This window comes from Ascaphus truei, chromosome 3 (assembly GCF_040206685.1).
Source record: "Ascaphus truei isolate aAscTru1 chromosome 3, aAscTru1.hap1, whole genome shotgun sequence".
Taxonomy (NCBI): domain Eukaryota; kingdom Metazoa; phylum Chordata; class Amphibia; order Anura; family Ascaphidae; genus Ascaphus; species Ascaphus truei.
In genome coordinates, this window is record NC_134485.1 from 141551317 (window position 1) to 141571540 (window position 20224).

The window sequence follows — 20224 nt, forward strand, 5'->3', positions numbered from 1 at the left end:
TGTGGGTATATGTGTGTATATATGTGCAAGAGGAAAACAACAAGAGGAAAGCAACCTTTAAATAGCACACGGACATGAATGAAAGTGTAACAAAAATGGTATTTTTATTCAGGTGATTAAAACAGGGGATGAAATTTTAAAAGAAGAGGGGGGCTCAGCGCTACCTAAACATATTGGACATGGAGGCAAGAGTCAAGTAAAGATAAAAATCAAGACACATACAGGGTTGTAGGTGGCTATATCTAAGCACACCTACGTGAGAATCTACCTATACTGAGACCTTCTGTGACCACATGTAAAGGATATTATGCCATATAATTTGATGCAATAATTACATGATAGAGGTACACAGAATTGAAGGTAACAGATTGCAAAAATACGTTTACCACTCAGCAGGTGATTGTCACAAATAGTTAGGTCAATACTCCATGTTGTAGATAGGAAAGGTAGGGGCCCCCCTCAGCAAGACTCCCACTCCAATGCGTTTCGACGGGAAACTGTCTTCTTCTGGGGGTCTATATGTATATATGTATAGGTACTTATGGGTGTTATGTGCAGGTGTGTGTGCGTGTATATATATATATATATATATATATATATATATATATATGTGTATACGGGTATGTATATATATGTACATGGGTGTGTGTAAATATGTACATACGTATGTGTATGTATGTATATATAGGCATGTATACATAGGTGGATATATTTGTATGTATATGTATATATATTTTGTTAGGATGCGCAAACAGACATAGGTGTTTGTGGGTTTACACGTGTATATATGTATGTGTATGTATGTGTATATAGGCATGTATACGTAGGTGGATATATATGCATGTATATGCTAGTGCAGCCGCTCTTAGTGGTTGCGGCCCTGGGCCGGGGGTAGGCGCGAAGGGGGAGGGCGGCCAAGGTTGGCGCTTCACGGTCTGCCCCCGCAGTTCAAGTTTCGGCGCGGGGGACACACGATGATGTGCTCGGGGCAATGGCAAGTGGGTGCCTGGCTCTGCTCCTGGCAGCTGCTTCCTTCTGGATTTGTCCTGTGCGTGGGCGGCAGTTGCCCGGCCGCGCGGGGGGATGAGGAAGTCGGGGCAGAAAGGCTGGCACAAGCTTTCCATATGGGGGAGTGGGGTTTGGCTGGCAGGGTAGCCTGTTCCCCCGACACGTCGTCCCCCCTTCCCTTATGGTCTCATAATGTGCAGAATATGCTTTATTGGGAATTATATGATGTCAATAGAGCTCTTTATCTTGTGACATTATACGCTATATAAATATACTGTAGTAAATATTAGGATAAACTCCTCCAGCATCAGCCAGAGCAATAGCGAAGCACAGCCATGAAAAAAGGGTATGAGCGTGGGTGGTGAATAAAAAAAGTTTATTAGAACAGACAGGTGTAGCTGATGGATCCTCTGACGCGCTTCAGCCCTCAGGCCTTTGTCAAAGAGGCACATGTGGATGTGTATGTGTGTATGGGCACACGTAGATGCGCACGGGTGTATGGGCACACGTAGATGCGCGTGTGTATGGGCACACGTAGATGCGCGCGTGTGCATGGGCACACGTAGATGCGCGCGTGTGTATGGGCACACGTAGATCCGCGCGTGTGTATGGGCACACGTAGATGCGCGCGTGTATGGGCACACATAGATGCGCGCATGTGTATGGGCACACAGAGGCTTGCGTGTGTGTATGGGCACACGTAGAGGCGTTCGGGTGTTCTGTTAATGTGACCGTTCTGTTAATGTGACCGTTTTGTTATTTAAGCTGTCTAATAGTGGATGCGGTTTTGATAGTTGATTCGGGTATTGTGTTAATGTTCTGGTTAAGCGGTTTTCGATTGACGGAGGTGTGGTGTTGCCTTGAGAGCAAGGTTAAACAGCACAGATGGTGTGAGGTGCTGGTGACTCACAGGACGGTGTACACACCTCAAGACACTTTGAATCAATCAGAGGCATTACCTCATCCCATGATATGGTGAAAGGTGACCCACCCCCGTTCGGTGGCGAAATGGTGGAAGCAGTACCGATGAGGACTGGCAAACCTACCTTATTCGCCTGGTCAGGCAATTATGTCCCTAATGGGGACCTGGGCAACCTGCGTTGGTGCACCTACGTTATGGTCCCTTGGCCAGGTATGGTGGCGGGGGAGGCCGGTTTAAGGGTGCGCTTGGATGTTCTTGCTAGCGAAGGCCCGAGCAAAACCGCAAAGGTGTGATCTTCAAGCGCGGAACAGGACTGCGCTCTGATGATGGTTGCATGGCTTATTTCAGCTGTGATCTTTGTTTTCCCCTATTGGATTTATGGCGGCTCTGGTGGTCAGCATAGTTGCCCTAGCTTAGCGCGCCATTTAGACCTGTCTCGGCAAGCACACATCACAGCGTAGTTAGATAGTTAAAGGCCTGGGCACGCGCAGTTCAGTGGGTATCTTCCGCGGCGAGGCGAAAACCATAACTAGGCGTGGTTGGACCGGCGGCTGCGTGCATTGTTTCAAGCAGGCCAGCGCATGGTGGCAGACAAGGCCGTGGTGGCTTCCCCATAGGTCACGCGCTAGGCAGGAGTCAGGCGCCAGGGCCCCTCCCCGTGGGAAGGGGGCTTCACAGCGTAGGGTGCGGCAGCACAATGCGTGAGGCGGGAGTTAGAAGCCGCGCGCAGGACGACAGCCTTCGTCCACAGGCCACAAGTCAGGGCGTCACGGTGGGTAGGTCGGGCCCTAGCAGTAAAGGGGAGGCCTACGGCCACTATGACGCAGGGCGGTAGCCTTCAGCCACGGGCCACAAGGCAGGGCATTACTGTGGATAGGTCGGGCCCTAGCAGTGAAAGGGAGGCCTACGGCCACTGTGACGCAGGTTAAGGACCATGCGGGAGTCAGGAGCCGCGCGCAGGGCGGCAGCCTTCGGCCACGGGCCGCAAGGCAGGGCGTCACGGTGGGTATGTCGGCCCCAGCAGTGATGGGGAGGCCTACGGCCACTGTGACGCAGGGCAAGGGCCAGGCGGGAGTCAGGAGCCACGCGTAGGGCGGCAGCCTTTGGCCACGGGCCGCAAGGCAGGGCGTCACGGTGGGTATGTCGGCCCCAGCGGCAAGGGGGAGGCTTCCGGCCACTGTGACGCGGGACAGGGTGTCACGGCACGCCAACAGCCGCCCGCTGCCCACGCGGGCGGTGTAGCTGTAAGGAGATCGCGTACAGAATCGGCAGGGTTGAGACGACCAGGACGGCCACCCGCAACCGGGGCGGCGCCAATGCTTTACTCAACGGACGTAGCAGCCGCTGACAGCAGCTGAAAGCGGGTGCATTCCGGATGGCGGGCAAGGAACCCGGCGCGATGCGACTATGTGGCTGCCCCGGGACACCAAGGACTGGTAAGGAACCTGCGACGGTAAAGAGGGAGCGGTTGCACATCAGGGTGAGCGTGTTTAAGAATTGGGTTGGCGGCAGAAATCCCAGGTGGCGGGGTAAGGCGGGCAACACCAGGGCCTGTGCTGGCTCTATACTAGCGGCGTATGGCGCAGCAGGGAAGGCAATTTTCACGGAAGCATTGATAGGCATGCTGAAAGCTTTGGAGCCTCAGGCGTTAGTCTCCTTCGGCGCAGGGACGATGACAGGAGCATGGGAGGCAGGCGCAGCGTTAGTTACGGCAGCATGTGGGGCATATCGGTGGGGGGGACGGTGGCACCAGATCCCGTTCCGGCAGCCTCCAGCCTGACTCCGGTGTCTCTTAATCCAACTTTAACCACGGCTGGGGTCACTGGCACCGTAGATCCCATCCCAGTACCAACAGCCATCAGCCTGACCCCGGTGTCTTTCAATTCTTCAGCCACGGCCGGGGTCATGGGCACGGTAGCTGCCCCACACGGTAGCATCACGCGCTGCACAGGCAGTGGGACAGCCCCTGCGGGTGGCTGATGGGGACACGCCGTGGAAAGTATGGCATACGGCGTATCTGGTAATGGTAAGGAGTCGCGGCATCGAGGCTATATGGCAAGGCGTCATGGTTTGCAGGGTTCGACACTGAGCGAGCAAGGGAAGAGGCGTGGCCCAGTCCACCGCCAGGGTCGATTCCCCAGGGGTCACTGAGGGCGGGTAGGAAGCCTGCAGCAGTAAAATAGGGCCGGCTGTGAGACAGGATAAGCGCGTTTGCAGGTTGGTTAGCTTCGCAGGGGGATTGGGCAGCTCGCAATGCGCAGCGGGCAAGGAACAAGCAGGGGGAGAAATCCCAGATAGCGCTGGGCAGTGGCGGCCTGCGGCTCCGGAGGCGGTGCAGGTCCGGGACCGGGTGATGGATAGCGCAGCGGAGAAAGCGATTCTCAGGGCATCTTTAAGAAGCATGACAGGTTGAGTAACTGCTGCTCCGGGCGCGATTGGCATCCCCAGGTGGAATGCTAAGGACAAACCGGGCTGGTAGATGAGCATGGGTCCCGCTGCTAGGCATGCCAGGCGGGATAGACTTAAGTTTGTGGGAGGGCTTGGAACGGGTTCTGGCAGGTTTGGCGGTACGGGCCTAGTTTAAGGGGGGTTAAATAGGCCCGTCGGTGGCGGCTCTTGGGGGGTAGGTGCTTGTTCTTGCCAGACTGGGAGCTGGACCGTTTGAGCCCGGGGGGAGTACGAGTGGGCAAGGTCAGTTATCCATGACCTCGAGAGCCCGCTCGCGTAGGGGACACGAGGTCAGCAGTTCGAGGGCCGGCTGACCGTCCCCTCCCCCTCCTGTCAAAGGAGCACTCTGGCAGGGAGTGCATTTACCCCATTAGGTTTTCTGTATAAATAAATAGCCGCGGCCATTTTACCTCCAGTTCCCGTTTCCTGTCTTTATTTGTACGTTTTATTATAAGCCTGTGACGGTAGCTTTGAGACAGGCTATAATAATACACACCAAATATAACTGGGTTGAACTGGACGAGACTTAGATATGATGAAATATAATTTATTCCTTGAAAAAGGTGAACACACGAGATTATACAAATAACAGACAAAATATATATAACAGAAAGAAATCAGCGCTAGGACTAACACAAATTAAATATTATAAGTGAGTAAATGGGTGACTAATAAATGTACTGACCCAGGTGAAATGAGCTAGCAGGATGCAGCCCTAATGAGGATATGCCTATCCTGATTAAATGGAAGAAAGAAAAAAGGCGCAATCCTGTATAGCAATAAAAAACAGGAACATTTATTAATTAAGCAAGGAAGGCTAGGTGACTGAACAGATTAAAACAAACACAATGATGCCAATAGACACAATAAACACAATATATGACAATAAAAAACAAGAGTACTCTTGAAAATAAAAAAGAAGGGAAATGTGACCAAAAAATGTCCAATAGCGCAAATGTAGGAGGCAGTGAGATGTGGTAGGAATTGTCACTCGATAGGTAGCAAATGACTGGAGCAACAAATGGGGAGAGGTATTTGACCCATCAGATGATAGATTGCGGATGCAAACGTGGAAAAATCAGGCTGATATTGACCTCTATAGATGGAGACCCTTACACCCTTGAAGAAGTCGGCGCAACAGCTGACGAAACGGCGTAGGTTCGCGTCATCAATGTCCGACAGCTGACTGTGAGAGGAGTGCCTAATCGCAGGTGAGGAGTGAGAGCAACTATTTCAGTTATATTGGCGGAACAAAGTGGAAGGCTGTATTTGTCTGTCTGTCTGGCTGAGTCTGAGTCTGACATCAAGCAGAGACACGAGTGAATATTCAATTTGAACGAATACAGCTGTCTTGTGTGAGGGGGTAATCCAGGAAGTGGAAGAGCGTCTCCAGTGTTACCCGGATCAGCATCACATGTTCATCTCCAGCGTGATTTTGTTGGTGTGCTGACGGAGAGACGCGGAGACCCCTGTGGTCATCGCGGTTACACCCTTTGGTGAGACCATTCCTTAATCCCTTGCCTAAGCTATTTGCTTACCCCCCATCTCCATCCATAGAGGTTAATATCAGCCTGATTTTTCCACGTTTGCATCCGCAATCTTTCATCTGACGGGTCAAATACCTCTCCCATTTGTTGCTCCAGTCATTTGCTACCTATCGAGTGACAATTCCTCCCACATCTCACTGCCTCCTACATTTGCGCTATTGGACATTTTATGGTCACATTTCCCTTCTTTTTTATTTTCAAGAGTACTCTTGTCATTTATTGTCATGTATTGTGTTTATTGTGTCTATTGGCATCATTGTGTTTGTTTTAATCTGTTCAGTCACCTAGCCTTCCTTGCTTAATTAATACATTTTCCTGTTTTTTATTGCTATACAGGATTGTGCCTTTTTTCTTTATATATATATATATATATATATATATATATATATATATATATATAAAAATTTAAAAATGTAATGCTTTGGGGCTTTGAATTAACTGTTGCACGCTCTGGAGTATTTACATTTCCAGACACATTTTGCTACAGTACAATACATTTTTGTGTGTTAAGTGCATAGTTTTTCTATAATAAACAGAGACCTTAGACCCTGGCAGATATATTTATTTACATATTTTTGCATAACTTCTTGGGTGATGTGAGCGTATAGATATGCTTGCAATTGAGTAAGGGGTAAATATGAACTCATTGAAAGTATCTTGCGGAGGCGAAAGGTGAGTTAGCTAGAGTAACAGCGAGTATTAACCCTGGTTGCAGATCTAAATCGTGTGCTCACAGGTGTGCCGTACGTGACACCAACAATCACACATTTTAAATTATAAAACATATGTTGCAAATGGTTGAGCTGGTGTTTCATTGTTTAGTGCTTTTACTTTACTGTAACTCAGGTTGGTGAGCAAAGGTAAGTTTTATTGTTAAGTCACAGTTAAGGGCTTGATCATAAACAATATTACGCCTCAATAGGCAGACATGAACTATTTAAAGTTTCAACTGGATCTGAACATTTGATTTCACACTTTGACCTGTGTGAGAATTTGTTTTTTTGTCTTCTACTGATCAAATAAACCTTCATTTCCTGAAGCCAGTCAAGACTGCCCTCAATTACAAGATGACATATAGCCTGGTGACACCAAAGCCGACAGCATCAAGGGACCAGATGGGTGAAGTCAAGGTCAGGGGCATATACAAGTCTCTCAGGCCATTTGCTGCCTTCTAATCTGCTTCACTTTCTCCTCAGAGAGCATCATTACAATAGAACGTGCACACAATGACACAGACATTGTCCACTCAATGCAACTGCTTTGCTCTGCTCATTTCACTCTTATGAAGAAAGGATGGCCAAGAGATAAAGTTATTATACTTGAAATGGGAACCTGGGAAAAAATGTTCTATAGGGCTGTTCATTAAACAGCGATAATGCTGATTGGAGGAACTATCACACGGAAAGTTGACTGACTTTCTGACTTCTTCATGCAACTTAAAGGTATACAAATCCGACAAGCATCACCAAAGCATTGCAAGTTTTTATGGTTAAGTGTAGAACACTTTACCATATAAACATGCCATTTTGCCCACTCTAATACATAAAAGGAAATCCTTTGCCACAGTGGTAACAGTGGGGGAGTAGAATATGTATGGGGCAATCAGAAAGATAAATAACTATCAATTTCTTATGTTCCCTTCTGTTAAATATACTGCAAGTCATACTGTATTTATATTTAATTACACTGTCATAATGTTTATGTATTCTCTATGTCCCATGTATAACTCATTAAAAAATACATGCAGTTGTACTCATTTATTTCTTTAACCTTTTGGTTGGTATATTTATATTCACTTTAATAAAAATGTGGGACTAGGAAAAAGCATCAATATAATAGTTTTGGTGGTCTTCTTTAAACATACCTGTAGTTGGAAATACTTCTATAGTATATAGTCAGTTTTACATAAAATTGAAGCATATTTACTTCAGGGAATGAAACTGTGTAGTAACTGTATAGTATGAATCCCTGAGTTTGATTTGACAAAAGAAAAGTAAAAGGCAATCAATTACTATATAAGAAGTCATTAGAAGAGTCACAGTTTTTAAAACTCCATCAGTGAGTGAAATGTCTGCCAAACAGGATACATCAAAAGCTCTAGTGATCTCCCGAGTAGTGAATGTTAGAAAAAGATAGCCCTCATCATGAAACCAATCAGACCCAACTGAGTGTGGGAGGCACTGCTATAAGATAGAGCACGCCGAATCTGAAATAGCAATATCACTGTGTGTGATGGCTGAGCAGCTGCTCAGAGTTAATGCCTTCAGGACACATGCACATTGAAAGCAGTACTGTCATACAGATGTCTGGGTGTATGGAGACAACAGAGCTGCTAAGATGGTGGTTGAAGCTGCTTCAACAACCCCGATGAAAAAAAGACCATATACAGAAAAAGAAAAGCATATATTATGGTGTAATCATGTTTTCAATATTCCCCCTCAGACGGTTTTTAGAATAAGATGAACTATGTTAAGCCTTAAAGATGCCATATAGAAAGGCAAGTGTAAACACTTGACAATGGTACATCTTCCCAATAATCTGTGCCATTTGCTTTCTTTAAAGCACTGCACCTTCCCCAGTGATTACTTTCAGATAATTGAAGCACTCAACATTTTTCCCAATTTATATTCCATAATAATGTTCCGTTTTGCTCTAGCTGCTGTAACAGAAAGGAAAAGCAAAAGCTGAGCACAGATAAAAAAAGGAATTTATTCAATCACCAAACTGACATACACCAATCAGCTTGAGGCACTGGACCAGTGAAGGCAAGTTAAATGATTTTTTAAAAATCTTTATATTTTGTGTGCTCGATCATAGGTTGTATTCTAGCTGCTGTAATGGCACTGGTAAATGTTCTATTGGTATCCACATAAGGTACTTTTGTAGACTGGCAGAATAAGCAGAGGAATATTAAAGGTTAGCTTCAGTATGAATATTGGTATAGTATATGTAACACACTAATTCACAGCCTTGTATTAAAAGATCATTTTCATAATACAAAGGTATTATACATTGACTCAATGTTTTCATCAAGAATTAGTCATTCGTTAGAGAACCCCCCCATAAAAAACAACATTAAAAATATTGTAAAGATAGTATACCAGACATTACATTGCACACGAACACTGAATATATAATGTTTACAGAAATGCATCTACGGCATAACTGAGAAAATTAAAACATTTATACTAATAGTGTTAACCTATGCTTGAATTGGCAATTTATTCCTACATGTACATTAATTTAATTATCTGAACATGTTAAACCAGTTACTGATCTGGCCGTGTTATGATCAGGCTCACTATTTATATCACCAATGAAAAGATGATCAATCATTGGCTCCAAATGGTAGATTAATCACTGCATTTTTGTAAACTTAACATACTGTAGGATGCAAATCTTTTCACATAAAATGTAATGTGTATAGTTTTCCACTTGTAATAACTATTACAGTAACAACCTTACTTAAGCACAAACTTAGTAGCTGGAACTGCCAATAATGTACAGTATATGGACATCATAAACAATTGACAATATAATATTATTACAGAACTGTCCCCTTTATCCATAATGTGCATCTGCTTACCTGTTCTGCTCCCACCATACTGGTAGGCTTACATTTAAAAAGGTGGTTAATAAATTTAGGAATAAAGGAGCTGAAAAAAAAAAAAAAGTTACATTATTTCAGATTATCATCTTCCTAAAATCCGAAATACATTATTCATGCAAATAGTAATTTGATAACAATGAATGAAAAAAGGCTAAAAATAGAACTATACTTCATTAGAGCACACAATTAAAACTATTTGTAAATACTTTTTTTAGAATCTATATTTGTACAGTGTATATACTTTAATTATACAGTATTGCTCCCTTTTACAAACCATTCTTCTATTTCACTACAAACCTGGAAAAAAATACATGATTACACAGGCACCAAGGAGACATTGTTGTAAACAGAGGAATTGAATATTGGAGCATGTTGAAAGAGCCAAGCAATTCTCAGATGCAAAGCAGCCTGATGCTATGAACATGAAGACTTCTTTAAACTGATTCCTTAAAGCTGCAGTTCAGTCTTTTTTAATTTATTTTTTTACTTCAATAGTTTCATGTGGGCAATCTTTACTTACCTAAAGAACTGCATAGCTGCAGGTCAATTCGTTCTACATGTATTGATCGGCGAAATTTGGTGACATCATTAGAGCTGGCATATGTTTTTCTTCTGCTTCTGTCACTCAGTGGAAGCTCATGAATATTCATGAGCACTCCTGCACAGACATGTGCTAGCTAGAGGGAGGGCAGGGCTGACAAAGTGGTGTGCCAGGGCTTGTGACAGGACATGAAGTGCCTTAGCAAATGGTTGTTAAAATAGAATACAAGAAAATTGGTCTTTCAAAATTGTTTTTTTAAAAACAGAAAATGCTAAAAGGATTTTTTCTTACTACAGAACTGATTTATTAAAAAAAAACACACATGCAGGATATTGACTGAACTGCAGCTTTAATCTATCAGATAACAGATTATTTTTCTTATTTATTGTTTCATTTCCATATTCTATTTTGCAATTGCATCCATATATGTTTTTATTGCTGTGGTTGCATTTTTAACTACAAGTTAAGGAGGAATGCCATAATGTATAGTTTTTGTATAAGAAAAATACTTTCCACCACTATTTCTATTATGTCACTACAACTCTATTCAATATATGGCATTGTCATTGTATTTAGTAATTTATAATGTAAGGAAATGAGAAAATTGTTAGTATCAGCTTACTGTAATTTTCTTCCCTGTAGTATTCTTATTGCAGTATGCACAAATTGGTTAACTCCATCCTCCAGCTGATGGTTGGATAGAAACAAATTTGAAGACCCCACTTTGCCTCTAGTCTAAGGCTTTAACCCCTGCTTGCTTCCCAGTTTTCTGTCTTGTCAAGCTAAGAACTGAACGTCAGTAATACATTTCCAACAATATAGGGGAGGGAAATGGTACATACTGCCATGACAAGAATTCAGTAAAAGAAAATGACAGTAAAGAAACGATTTTCTCTTTTCCTTGTCCTCTCTCATGGCACAAGGCATTAAAGAGAAATAACAAGATAGTACACAAAAAAATGGTAGGGCACAGATATGATTTTGCCCATAAAATAAAGTTTATTAGCAACTGAAGGGGGATAAAAAACCTTGAAGTGGTTTATGGACGAAAATGGCTTTGGTTAAGACATGCACATCAAGTAGGTAGAACTTAATAAACGTGTTCAGACATGATCATACTGCAGCCTTGAAGAACTCTACTGGCAAAGCTTAGGCCAGTGCACTCATCAGATGGGCGAACCCATCTCAATCCAGTCCACGGATTTCCACGGCTTGTTTCATTTAAGTCAGAAAATTGTCAATCCTGCGCTTAAGCTTCCTAAAAAGATCTTGAAATAGATCTACTCCTTCCTCTTGCAGCTCTTGTTGCGGTATGCCCCTCCTCCACCAGCATCCACCGCAGAGAAACTCCACCAGCGGACCAACCACAGAGAGAAAAGAAAGCACCGGAGCGCACCAAGGTTGAAGAGGTATGTATTAGCAAATACAATAAAAAATGCAAGCAGTAACTTACATGTAATAAATGGAAAGTCCAGTAGAAAATAAAATATCAGCGCTCCATTTGCCTAGCCAGTTGGTAAGAAGGTCTGGAGGTGGATACTGGGTTAGTATGAATCAGTCCCGGGCGCTGGGATAAACCGATACTACGATGTAACTGCTTTACTTCCGGGTGTCGCACATCACCGCGATACCCGTATCTAGCAGTCCCCCACGTCTCTGCAACTCCATGCTTGTCCCAATAGAACTTGCTATGTGTACTAAGTACACTGGGCTACAACTGGCAGAAAAATGGCAAGGTGCCTGATTAAGATACTGGTGATTCCGCTACGCGTTTCGCACACGCATGTGCTTCATCAGGCTGTAGTGTGTTACACCTACAGGGGACTTTAAATAATCCTTTTACCACCATTTATCAATTAGGTTAATTGCTGGTATTGGACTGTATGTAAACAAATAGAGGATCACGAGGAATACAAGTGATCACTACTGGCTTAAACATATCTAGTTATAACATGAGTTACTATAGCATATAAAGAGAACATTAGATATTCATACAATATAAGTTAAATACGCCATTTGTATGGTGCTACAAACCAATAAAATTTATTATATATTTTATTAATTTTTATACATAATTATCATTGTTGATTGTTAATTTTATTAGTACACATAGCATATATAGTGAAGTCGTTAAATCCGTTTCTGTCCTACCTATGCCTATCACCACGAGGGGAGTGGAAATATGTATTGTTCCTTCGATGTAAATAAAGGGGTCTTTGTGTTAGCTGCAAGTAACTTAATAACAGATCTATGGAGAACAGAACTTTCATCTTTATCATCTGAAAAGATTTGTCCCAAGTCAAAACCTAAAAAAACTAAAGAAAATCAGAGTTGGCCCTAGCTTTAGGAGTACAACGACAGATGAAAAGCTGCCTGATGCAGGTGTGTACATAAACACTGGAGGGCAAATATGTCATGGTCAAGAACAGCTGGAGTGTTCCCATTTATGGAATTGCTCATAGATCTGTGTGTTGCAATTAGCAAAAGAGTGAAAGTAAAAACACAGAAAGAGAGACAAATGAATGAGAGAATGGAAAAATGAGAGAAAGCACACAAGAATTATCAAAAGGATGCTAGGCAAAAACTTTGTTTGGCATCATAAGAGCTTTTAATACTTAATACTTTTAATTTCTGAATGAAGTGCTTTAACTGTACTTCAGTAGTCACCAATAGCATTTTCAATCTGTGCATTTCAATTGTTGCATATTTATATAACATATAACAGTATGTTTTAACCAGGGGCCGCAAAGTTACCACTTTCTAAAACACAGAGAAATGCTATAATGAAATCCCTCCCACTATTTTCCTCTTCCTATGCTTCATCCACTCCAATTTTTACTTGCCGAATTGGCGGATGACGGATAAGTTAGGACTGCATGAATGGGAGAACATAAAAGAGACGCTTCGAATGCTCACATCACTGTAATCTATAATATATGATAGAGATCAGGAATAGAAGAACATTCTTCACAGCATAGCATGTGATGCCAAACAAAGTTGAAAACTTGTTTATATTAGGCATCAGCATGACGAGGCTGAAGCAGATGGTGAATTCTAACAACATTATAGGCCATATTTACTTAGCAGGGATACTCCATTAGACAATTTCCAGCACTGCTTAGTATATATGGTCCAATGAAGTGAGTGGGCTGTGAGGGGTCTTACGGCAAAGAAAGTGTCCTGTGTGTGTAACACGGTTCAGTTAATATCGCTCTATAGGTATAATAAAGTTATTTCACTGTCATAGCTATTCCATAGCTGGAATTGCAATTGGCATTAGACAGTGAGGCATTTAAAGTGAGCTTTTTAAGTGATAAATATAGTTAGACTATAGTTTGACTAGAGGTGACTGGGGACTGCATCTTTCTGCAAACTTTTTTACTCACGACAACAAACGGTAAGCTATTCAGATCACACTATTATCCCATTCTTGTTAACCTGCATATTTTAACCCCCCACCCCTTTACAACTTCTTTCACTGCAGCCTCTCCCAAAACTGACCGCACAAAACACTGAAACCCTGAACTGACTCTAGCATTGCAATACAGCTAAACATTTGACAAGGAACAGGCACACCCCTGCTGTTTAGTCTGCACACACTCAATTTGTTCACAACAGCTCCTTGCAGCACTGCCTACCTCTGGCAAAATGAACCTGCTCTGTATCTTAACATTTTTCTTTCTCCTGGCCTCATGGAGATGTTACTCTCTCTATACACTACAAACTCCTCCATCCTGTTCCACACCCAACATCACCATACACCCTGGACTACTCAAAAGCCTTGCACTATCTACTGAATGTTGGTGGAGAACTCTAAAAAGCAGCACACCAACCACTGCTCACTCTAATGGCAAAAACCACAAATTTACAACGTCCAAACAACTACCCAAATTCCTACTCGTACTGTTACTCTCCTTAGCAGGTGATATTGAACCTAACCCAGGTCCTCCCATTTCAGCTCTGTCCCATGCCCGAGAATTCCACCTTTAAATTCCAAAAAGGCCTATCTGTCGCCCATATAAATATCCGGAGCCTGCTGCCCAAACTGGACGAACTAAGGGCATGGTGCCTTATACATAAACCCAAAGCCATCATTCTTACAGAAACATGGCTATCCCCTAAAACCCCTGATGCAAGTATCGCCATTCAGGGATACTCCATTTTTAGGAGAGATACTGCACCGACACACTTTATTCGAGCAAATACCCAGTATGTACCTGGCAGATACCTGGAATGCGCCGCTCCTCACCTCTGACAAGCCCCGTTGCATTTGCCTTCCCAGCCTGGGTTCATGCCTGGCTGACGGGCGGCTGATCTGTTAAATGATAATGATTAGGATTTAATAGGCTGCAATGCTTCGCGTGTCTACCAGATGGCATAAATTCATGAATTGTAATGCAGTATATATATATATACTGTGCAGTATTGCAGCCAGCGGGAATAAAATGCTTCAATCCCTGCCTAGAAAATACCTCAATGCACTCGGGCAGAAAACAGTCACAAACCTCAATACACCCGGGTATACCCGAATTCGTGGGACTAGCCGAGCTCGAATAAAGTGTGTCGCCAGTGTAGGTCAAAGAGAGGAGGAGGGGTGTTATTTTATATTGCAGACACATTACAATTTACACTGTTAAATTGCCCAACAAGCCCACCATCTTTTGAAATTCTAGTTGGCAAAATCTGCCTCCCTTTTCTAAGCCCATCTTGCTTGCTGGCATCTACCGCCCCCCTAAAGCCCCTCTACAATCCCTGACTGATATCACCCAGTTTCTTGGCTCCATTTCCTCTCTGAATGAGAAGAGTGAGCTGCTAGTTCTTGGGGATTTCAACTTCAATTGGCTTGACCCTAAAAACCACAAAATCCAGATACAACTCAAGTCACTTAACCTATCGCAACTCATTTCCCAACCCACACGGATAAACCTGAAATCGCATAACCATTCCTTGCTAGACTGGATTCTCTCCTCAAACCCCAGCAGAATCCAATCCTCTGGCATCCTTCCTGATATTTTCAGTGACCATGCAATAGTGTACTGTGTAAGGAAAATTAAACCGCCCCATTAAAGCCCTAAAGTTCTCCTCACTAGAACATTAAAAAACTTTAACCCACAACAGTTTCTGGATGATCTTACCAACTGCCCATGGCACAGAATCGATTTAATTCCCGACCCTGATTCTACGCTCGACTATTTCCAATCTGAGTTCTTAAAACTCTGCGATACCCATGCTCCACTACGCAAAATAAGGAAACTGGGGGCCCACCTTCCATGGGTTACACCTGACCTTATAGCACTCTACCAGTTCAGGGATGCCTTGTGGAAAAGCTACAAAGTAACTGGCACTACCAAGGATCTCAATCACTACAGATGCATGCGGAACATGTGCACAAGGCAAACAAGGCATGCAAAAGCACAATATTACTCTGACAATCTCCACTAGAATACATCAAACCCAGCTAACTTCTGGAAGGTTATCAACAATATATCCCAGCCTCCTAACCATCAACAACCAAGTAATATCACTAAGGGGGATATTACTCTGACAACCCCCACTGACATTGCAAATGCATTCAATGATTACTTTGTGGGGTGTGCCACTAACTTATTAGCGAAACGCAGCCCAAACCACAAACCTGAATCTCATCCTGGGAGTACCCCTATAGTCCCACCCCCTCCCAACACTGCCCACAATTTTCAATTTGGCCCTGTATCTGAAGAGGAGATTATACAAGCGCTCCTCAAACTAAAACTAAGCAGCCAATGTGGACCCGACTTACTACAATCTAGGTTCCTACGACTTGGTGCCCTAGCCATTGCCAAACCAATTGCGTCCATAGTCAACTCTATCCTGTCTGCAGGCCATATCCCTAAGACCTGGGAAACTGCCAGAGTTGTCCCAATCTTCAAAAGTGGGGACAAAAACACTGTCTCAAACTACAGGCCAATCTCACTTCTCCCAATTCTATTCAAAGTCATGGAAAAATGTGTCCACTCCCAATTAAGCGATTTCTATACCAAGACAAATTTCCCTAGCCAATTCCAATCTGGGTTTCGTCCCAAACACTCCACCGTAACTACCCTGCTAAAAGTTTGCAATGAAATCCAGTGTGGAATGGAACGGGGACAACTCACTAGTGCAGTATTCCTAGATTTTGCAAAGGCTTTTGACACAGTTGATCATGCTATCCTGCTTAACAAACTCCAGAGCTCTGGAATAGGGAAGCATGCTTTAAGCTGGTTTCAGTCCTACCTATCAGGAAGATCCCAACATGTGACCATCTCAGGCTCTAACTTCAACCCCCTGGATATCACCTGTGGTGTCCCGCAAGGCTCTGTTCTGGGCCCCCTACTCTTCTCAGTGTTCATTAATGATCTTCCCACAGCTTGTAAGGAAGCCTCAATACACATGTATGCAGATGACACAATCCTATATGCACACAGCCATAGCCTCTCTGACATTCAACACATACTTCAGTCTGACTTTTGAGACTCGAAAATTGGATTTCCCAAAACAAACTGTTTTTAAACACTGACAAGACTGTAACAATGGTATTTGGGACCAAGACTAAATTTGTAAAGCTCCCAGTGACTGAGCTCCTGATTAGAACCAACGCTAACACCACCCTAACACCTGTCACTAGTTTTAAATACCTGGGCTTATGGTTTCACTCCCACTTAACATTCGGGATGCACATTGATACCCTGACAACCAAGACCTATGCCAAACTAGGGGTACTTTACAGGAACAAATCCTCCCTAAGTCTCCTGGTCAGAAAGCGTATCGCACAACAGATGCTAATGCCAATTATTGACTATGGAGACATAGTATATGGCTCGGCACCTCAAACCCACCTTAGCAAACTTGACACCCTCTACAATTCAATTTGTCGTTTTGTTCTCCAATGCAACTGCAACACACATCACTGCGAAATGCTCAAAGAACTAGATTGGTCAACACTAGAGTCTAGGCGCAAAGTTCACCTTTCCTGTCTTGCCTTCAAATTCTTCATGGGCAAGCTACCCAGCTACCTGAACAAGCTCCTCACCCCTACCACTTGCAGCACTTATCACCTGAGATCAGACTCCAAAAGACTGTTCATGGTCCCAAGGCTCAACAAAGTATCCGGACGTTCCTCCTTCTCCTACCGTGCACCCGAAAACTGGAACAACCTACCAGAGACCCTCACATCCACCACCAGTTTAAGTTCTTTCAAATCTAAGGCTGTCTCACATTTTAACCTGGTCTGTAACTGTTTCATACGCTCATAATATATATTTTCTTTAACTGTGCACGCAATGTCTTGTATATAATGTATACCCTGCTCATTTATGTAACTGTACTTGTAACCATGTATTATTTGTTTTACTCTGTGCCCAGGACATACTTGAAAACGAGAGGTAACTCTCAATGTATTACTTCCTGGTAAAAATATTTTATAAATAAATAAATAAATAGCTAGGGTATTTTAGCACCCTCAAATGACCTCATGAATCTCACCAAAGCACAGTATTTTATTTGATGAGAAGTAACACACATTTTAACCAAGGCAAGACTTTTTAGTACACTTAGCCTCAAATATTTAATTTTGTCATTGTAATTTTTTTAAAATATGGCTATTATCCCCTCAGCACCAGAGGGGATTATTAAGCAGTGTCTTTAAGGCCCCAAAAGGGTTAAATAAAATAAGGAGTAAGGCTTTTATTTCCAATTCACCTATCCTTTCTCCAAAGTTTTTATGCCCCTTCCCATCTCCTGTATTTCTTTCTCCTGAAGTCACCTTCTCTTTCCAGATATGTTCATTTCTCTTTTCCATGCTTGTGCTTTCTTTAACACTTTCAGGTCTATTTCTCTCCAAATATTTCATCTTTCAGCTTCGATTTTCTGTCTTAAATTTCCACTAAATAAATATAGCAAAAATGAATGCCATCAAGAGGGTACCGACTTCTATTTGCATCAGTATTGTTGTGGAGTGCTTGAGGGCTACAGGACGTTGATTGAATCGGGTGGGGAAAAGCCCGTCCCTAGGCGGTAAGCAGGTAAGGCATGAACCAAACAAGATGGGACCACGCTGCTGAGGTGGTGTAATATATATAACGCCATCCCACAGCGCGTCTGGAGTGTAGAGTAGTCGAGGTAGCCAGGTCAGGGTAGAAGAGATGAGAATGGTCGTGATACTTGCCGGGGTCAGTAGTGGAGGGGTACGGATCGTTGTGGGTGCTTTAGCCGAGGTCAGGATTGGAGAGGTGCGGATCGACGAGAGAAAGACAAGGTCAGGGATGGAGAGATGCGGATGGTCAAACAAAGCCGGGTCAGGAGAGAAGAGTGGAGTCCGAAGGCAAGCAGGGTCAGGTAACAAAGCAAGGCAGACAAGGCTGGAACAGAACAGACTGTGGAGAGGCACACGCACAAACAGAGATTATGCTCAGCCGATGAGCCTCTGGCTCTGCTGAGTATTTACAGGAAGCCGTGACGAATCACAGCAGGATGCGTGTCACTGAGCAGGTTCTGATAGGAAGCTCCGCTGCAGGAGGCAGGTGTGCGGAGTCTTCCTAATGATATTATTAATGTGACACAGGTGCGTGCTGCACGCGCGTCGCGCGCTAGTGACGTCATCACGTGGACGCAACCGGGAGGCGGGGCCAGCAGAGTTGGCATTTAGGTCAGCGCGTGCTCCTATGATAACAGGCTCCAGGGTGAGGTTTGGGAGCAATGCTGGTATCTGGATGTACTGTATGGAGGGTAAGTTTTGTGTGCGCCGACCGCCCGGCACCTCATGGTTCCTTACACATGGCAACGTGGCGTCATGTGATGCCGTGTGGGGTCATGTGAAGCCGCGCGAGGTAAGGGGGGGAGCGCAGGAGCAGAGGGAGCAATGCAGGGGGGCGCAGCAAAATAAGTTTGTGCACCCCTGCTATAAACCACCAAATATCTGTGAGATTGAGGAAGCCAAAATACTTTAGCAAATAGAGAAAGCATCAAAACTAGGTCATGTTTGCATTATGGGTGATTTTAATTATCTGGACAGAGACAGGGACAATGCGATTAGCATTACAATGAAAGAAAACAGGTTTTTGGGGGTGCTTAAAGACAATTATATGACCCAATTTATTAAGGAACCAACCAGGAGAGGGGCAATACTGGATTTGGTAATATCAAATAATGCAGAAGTAATAACAAATATTCAAGTCCGGGAACATTTGGGTAACCCTGATCATAACATGATCTCATTTGAAATAAATGATCAAACGCCATATAATTTGGGTTTAACAAAGACTTTAATAAACTGAGGAGTAATCTACAAGGAATAAATTGGGATAATATTTTTGCAGGGAAAAAGTGGAAGATAAATGGGCAGTCTTTAAAACATAGTTAGAAAAGCACACTTATCAGTGTACAACCTTGGCTAATAAATATACAAGAAACAAGTCTAAACCAATGTGGCTAAATAAAAAGATAGGGGAGGAGATGAAAAAGAGGAGGCAGGAATCTAGATTCTTTAAGTCAGAAGGGACGGAGACATCATATCAGAATAATATGGAACGGAACAAAAGTTGCAAAAGCGCAATCAAATTAGCAAAAATGGATAATGAAAAAAAGATTGCAATAGAAAGTAAGATCAACCCTAAAAAGTACCTTAATAATAAAAAATGTAAATATAGGACCCTTTCAGTGTGAAATGAGACATTTTTGGATTTAAGGAAAAAGCAGAGGTATTAAACAAATAATTTTGCTCTGTATTTACCAGAGAAGAATCAATTGCAATAGTAGTGCCGCAAGGAGGAATCCATAACCTCTATATTGACGAACAATTGGTTTACTGAGGAAGAAGTTCATAGGCCGCTTGAAAAAATTTAAGTAAATAAGGCACCTAGCCCCAATGTCATACATCCAAGAGTTCTTAAGGAGTTAAGCAGTAATAGCCACACCATTAAATTTAATATTGATGGACTCAATTTCCACATGCTCAGTACCACAAGATTGGTGTAAAGAAGACGAGGTGCTTATATTTAAAAAGGGAGCTAGATCATAACCGGGGAATTATAGACCTGTAAGTCTGGTATCTAAAATAGGGAAGCGACGTGAAGGTTTAGTACGGGATAATATTCAGGAATACATACAGTAATGTAACACAAAATTAATAAATC

General features: G+C 43.2%; 1 protein-coding gene across 1 annotated transcript in view; it reads right to left on the minus strand.

Moving 5' to 3' along the window:
• The window catches only part of VPS53 (VPS53 subunit of GARP complex), a 236879-nt gene that overhangs the window by 32524 nt on the left and 184131 nt on the right, over window positions 1–20224 (minus strand). Inside the window, exon 19 of the mRNA XM_075589578.1 lies at window positions 9512–9581. Coding sequence (XP_075445693.1) covers window positions 9512–9581 — 70 coding nt within the window. The remainder of the gene's footprint in view (window positions 1–9511; window positions 9582–20224) is intronic.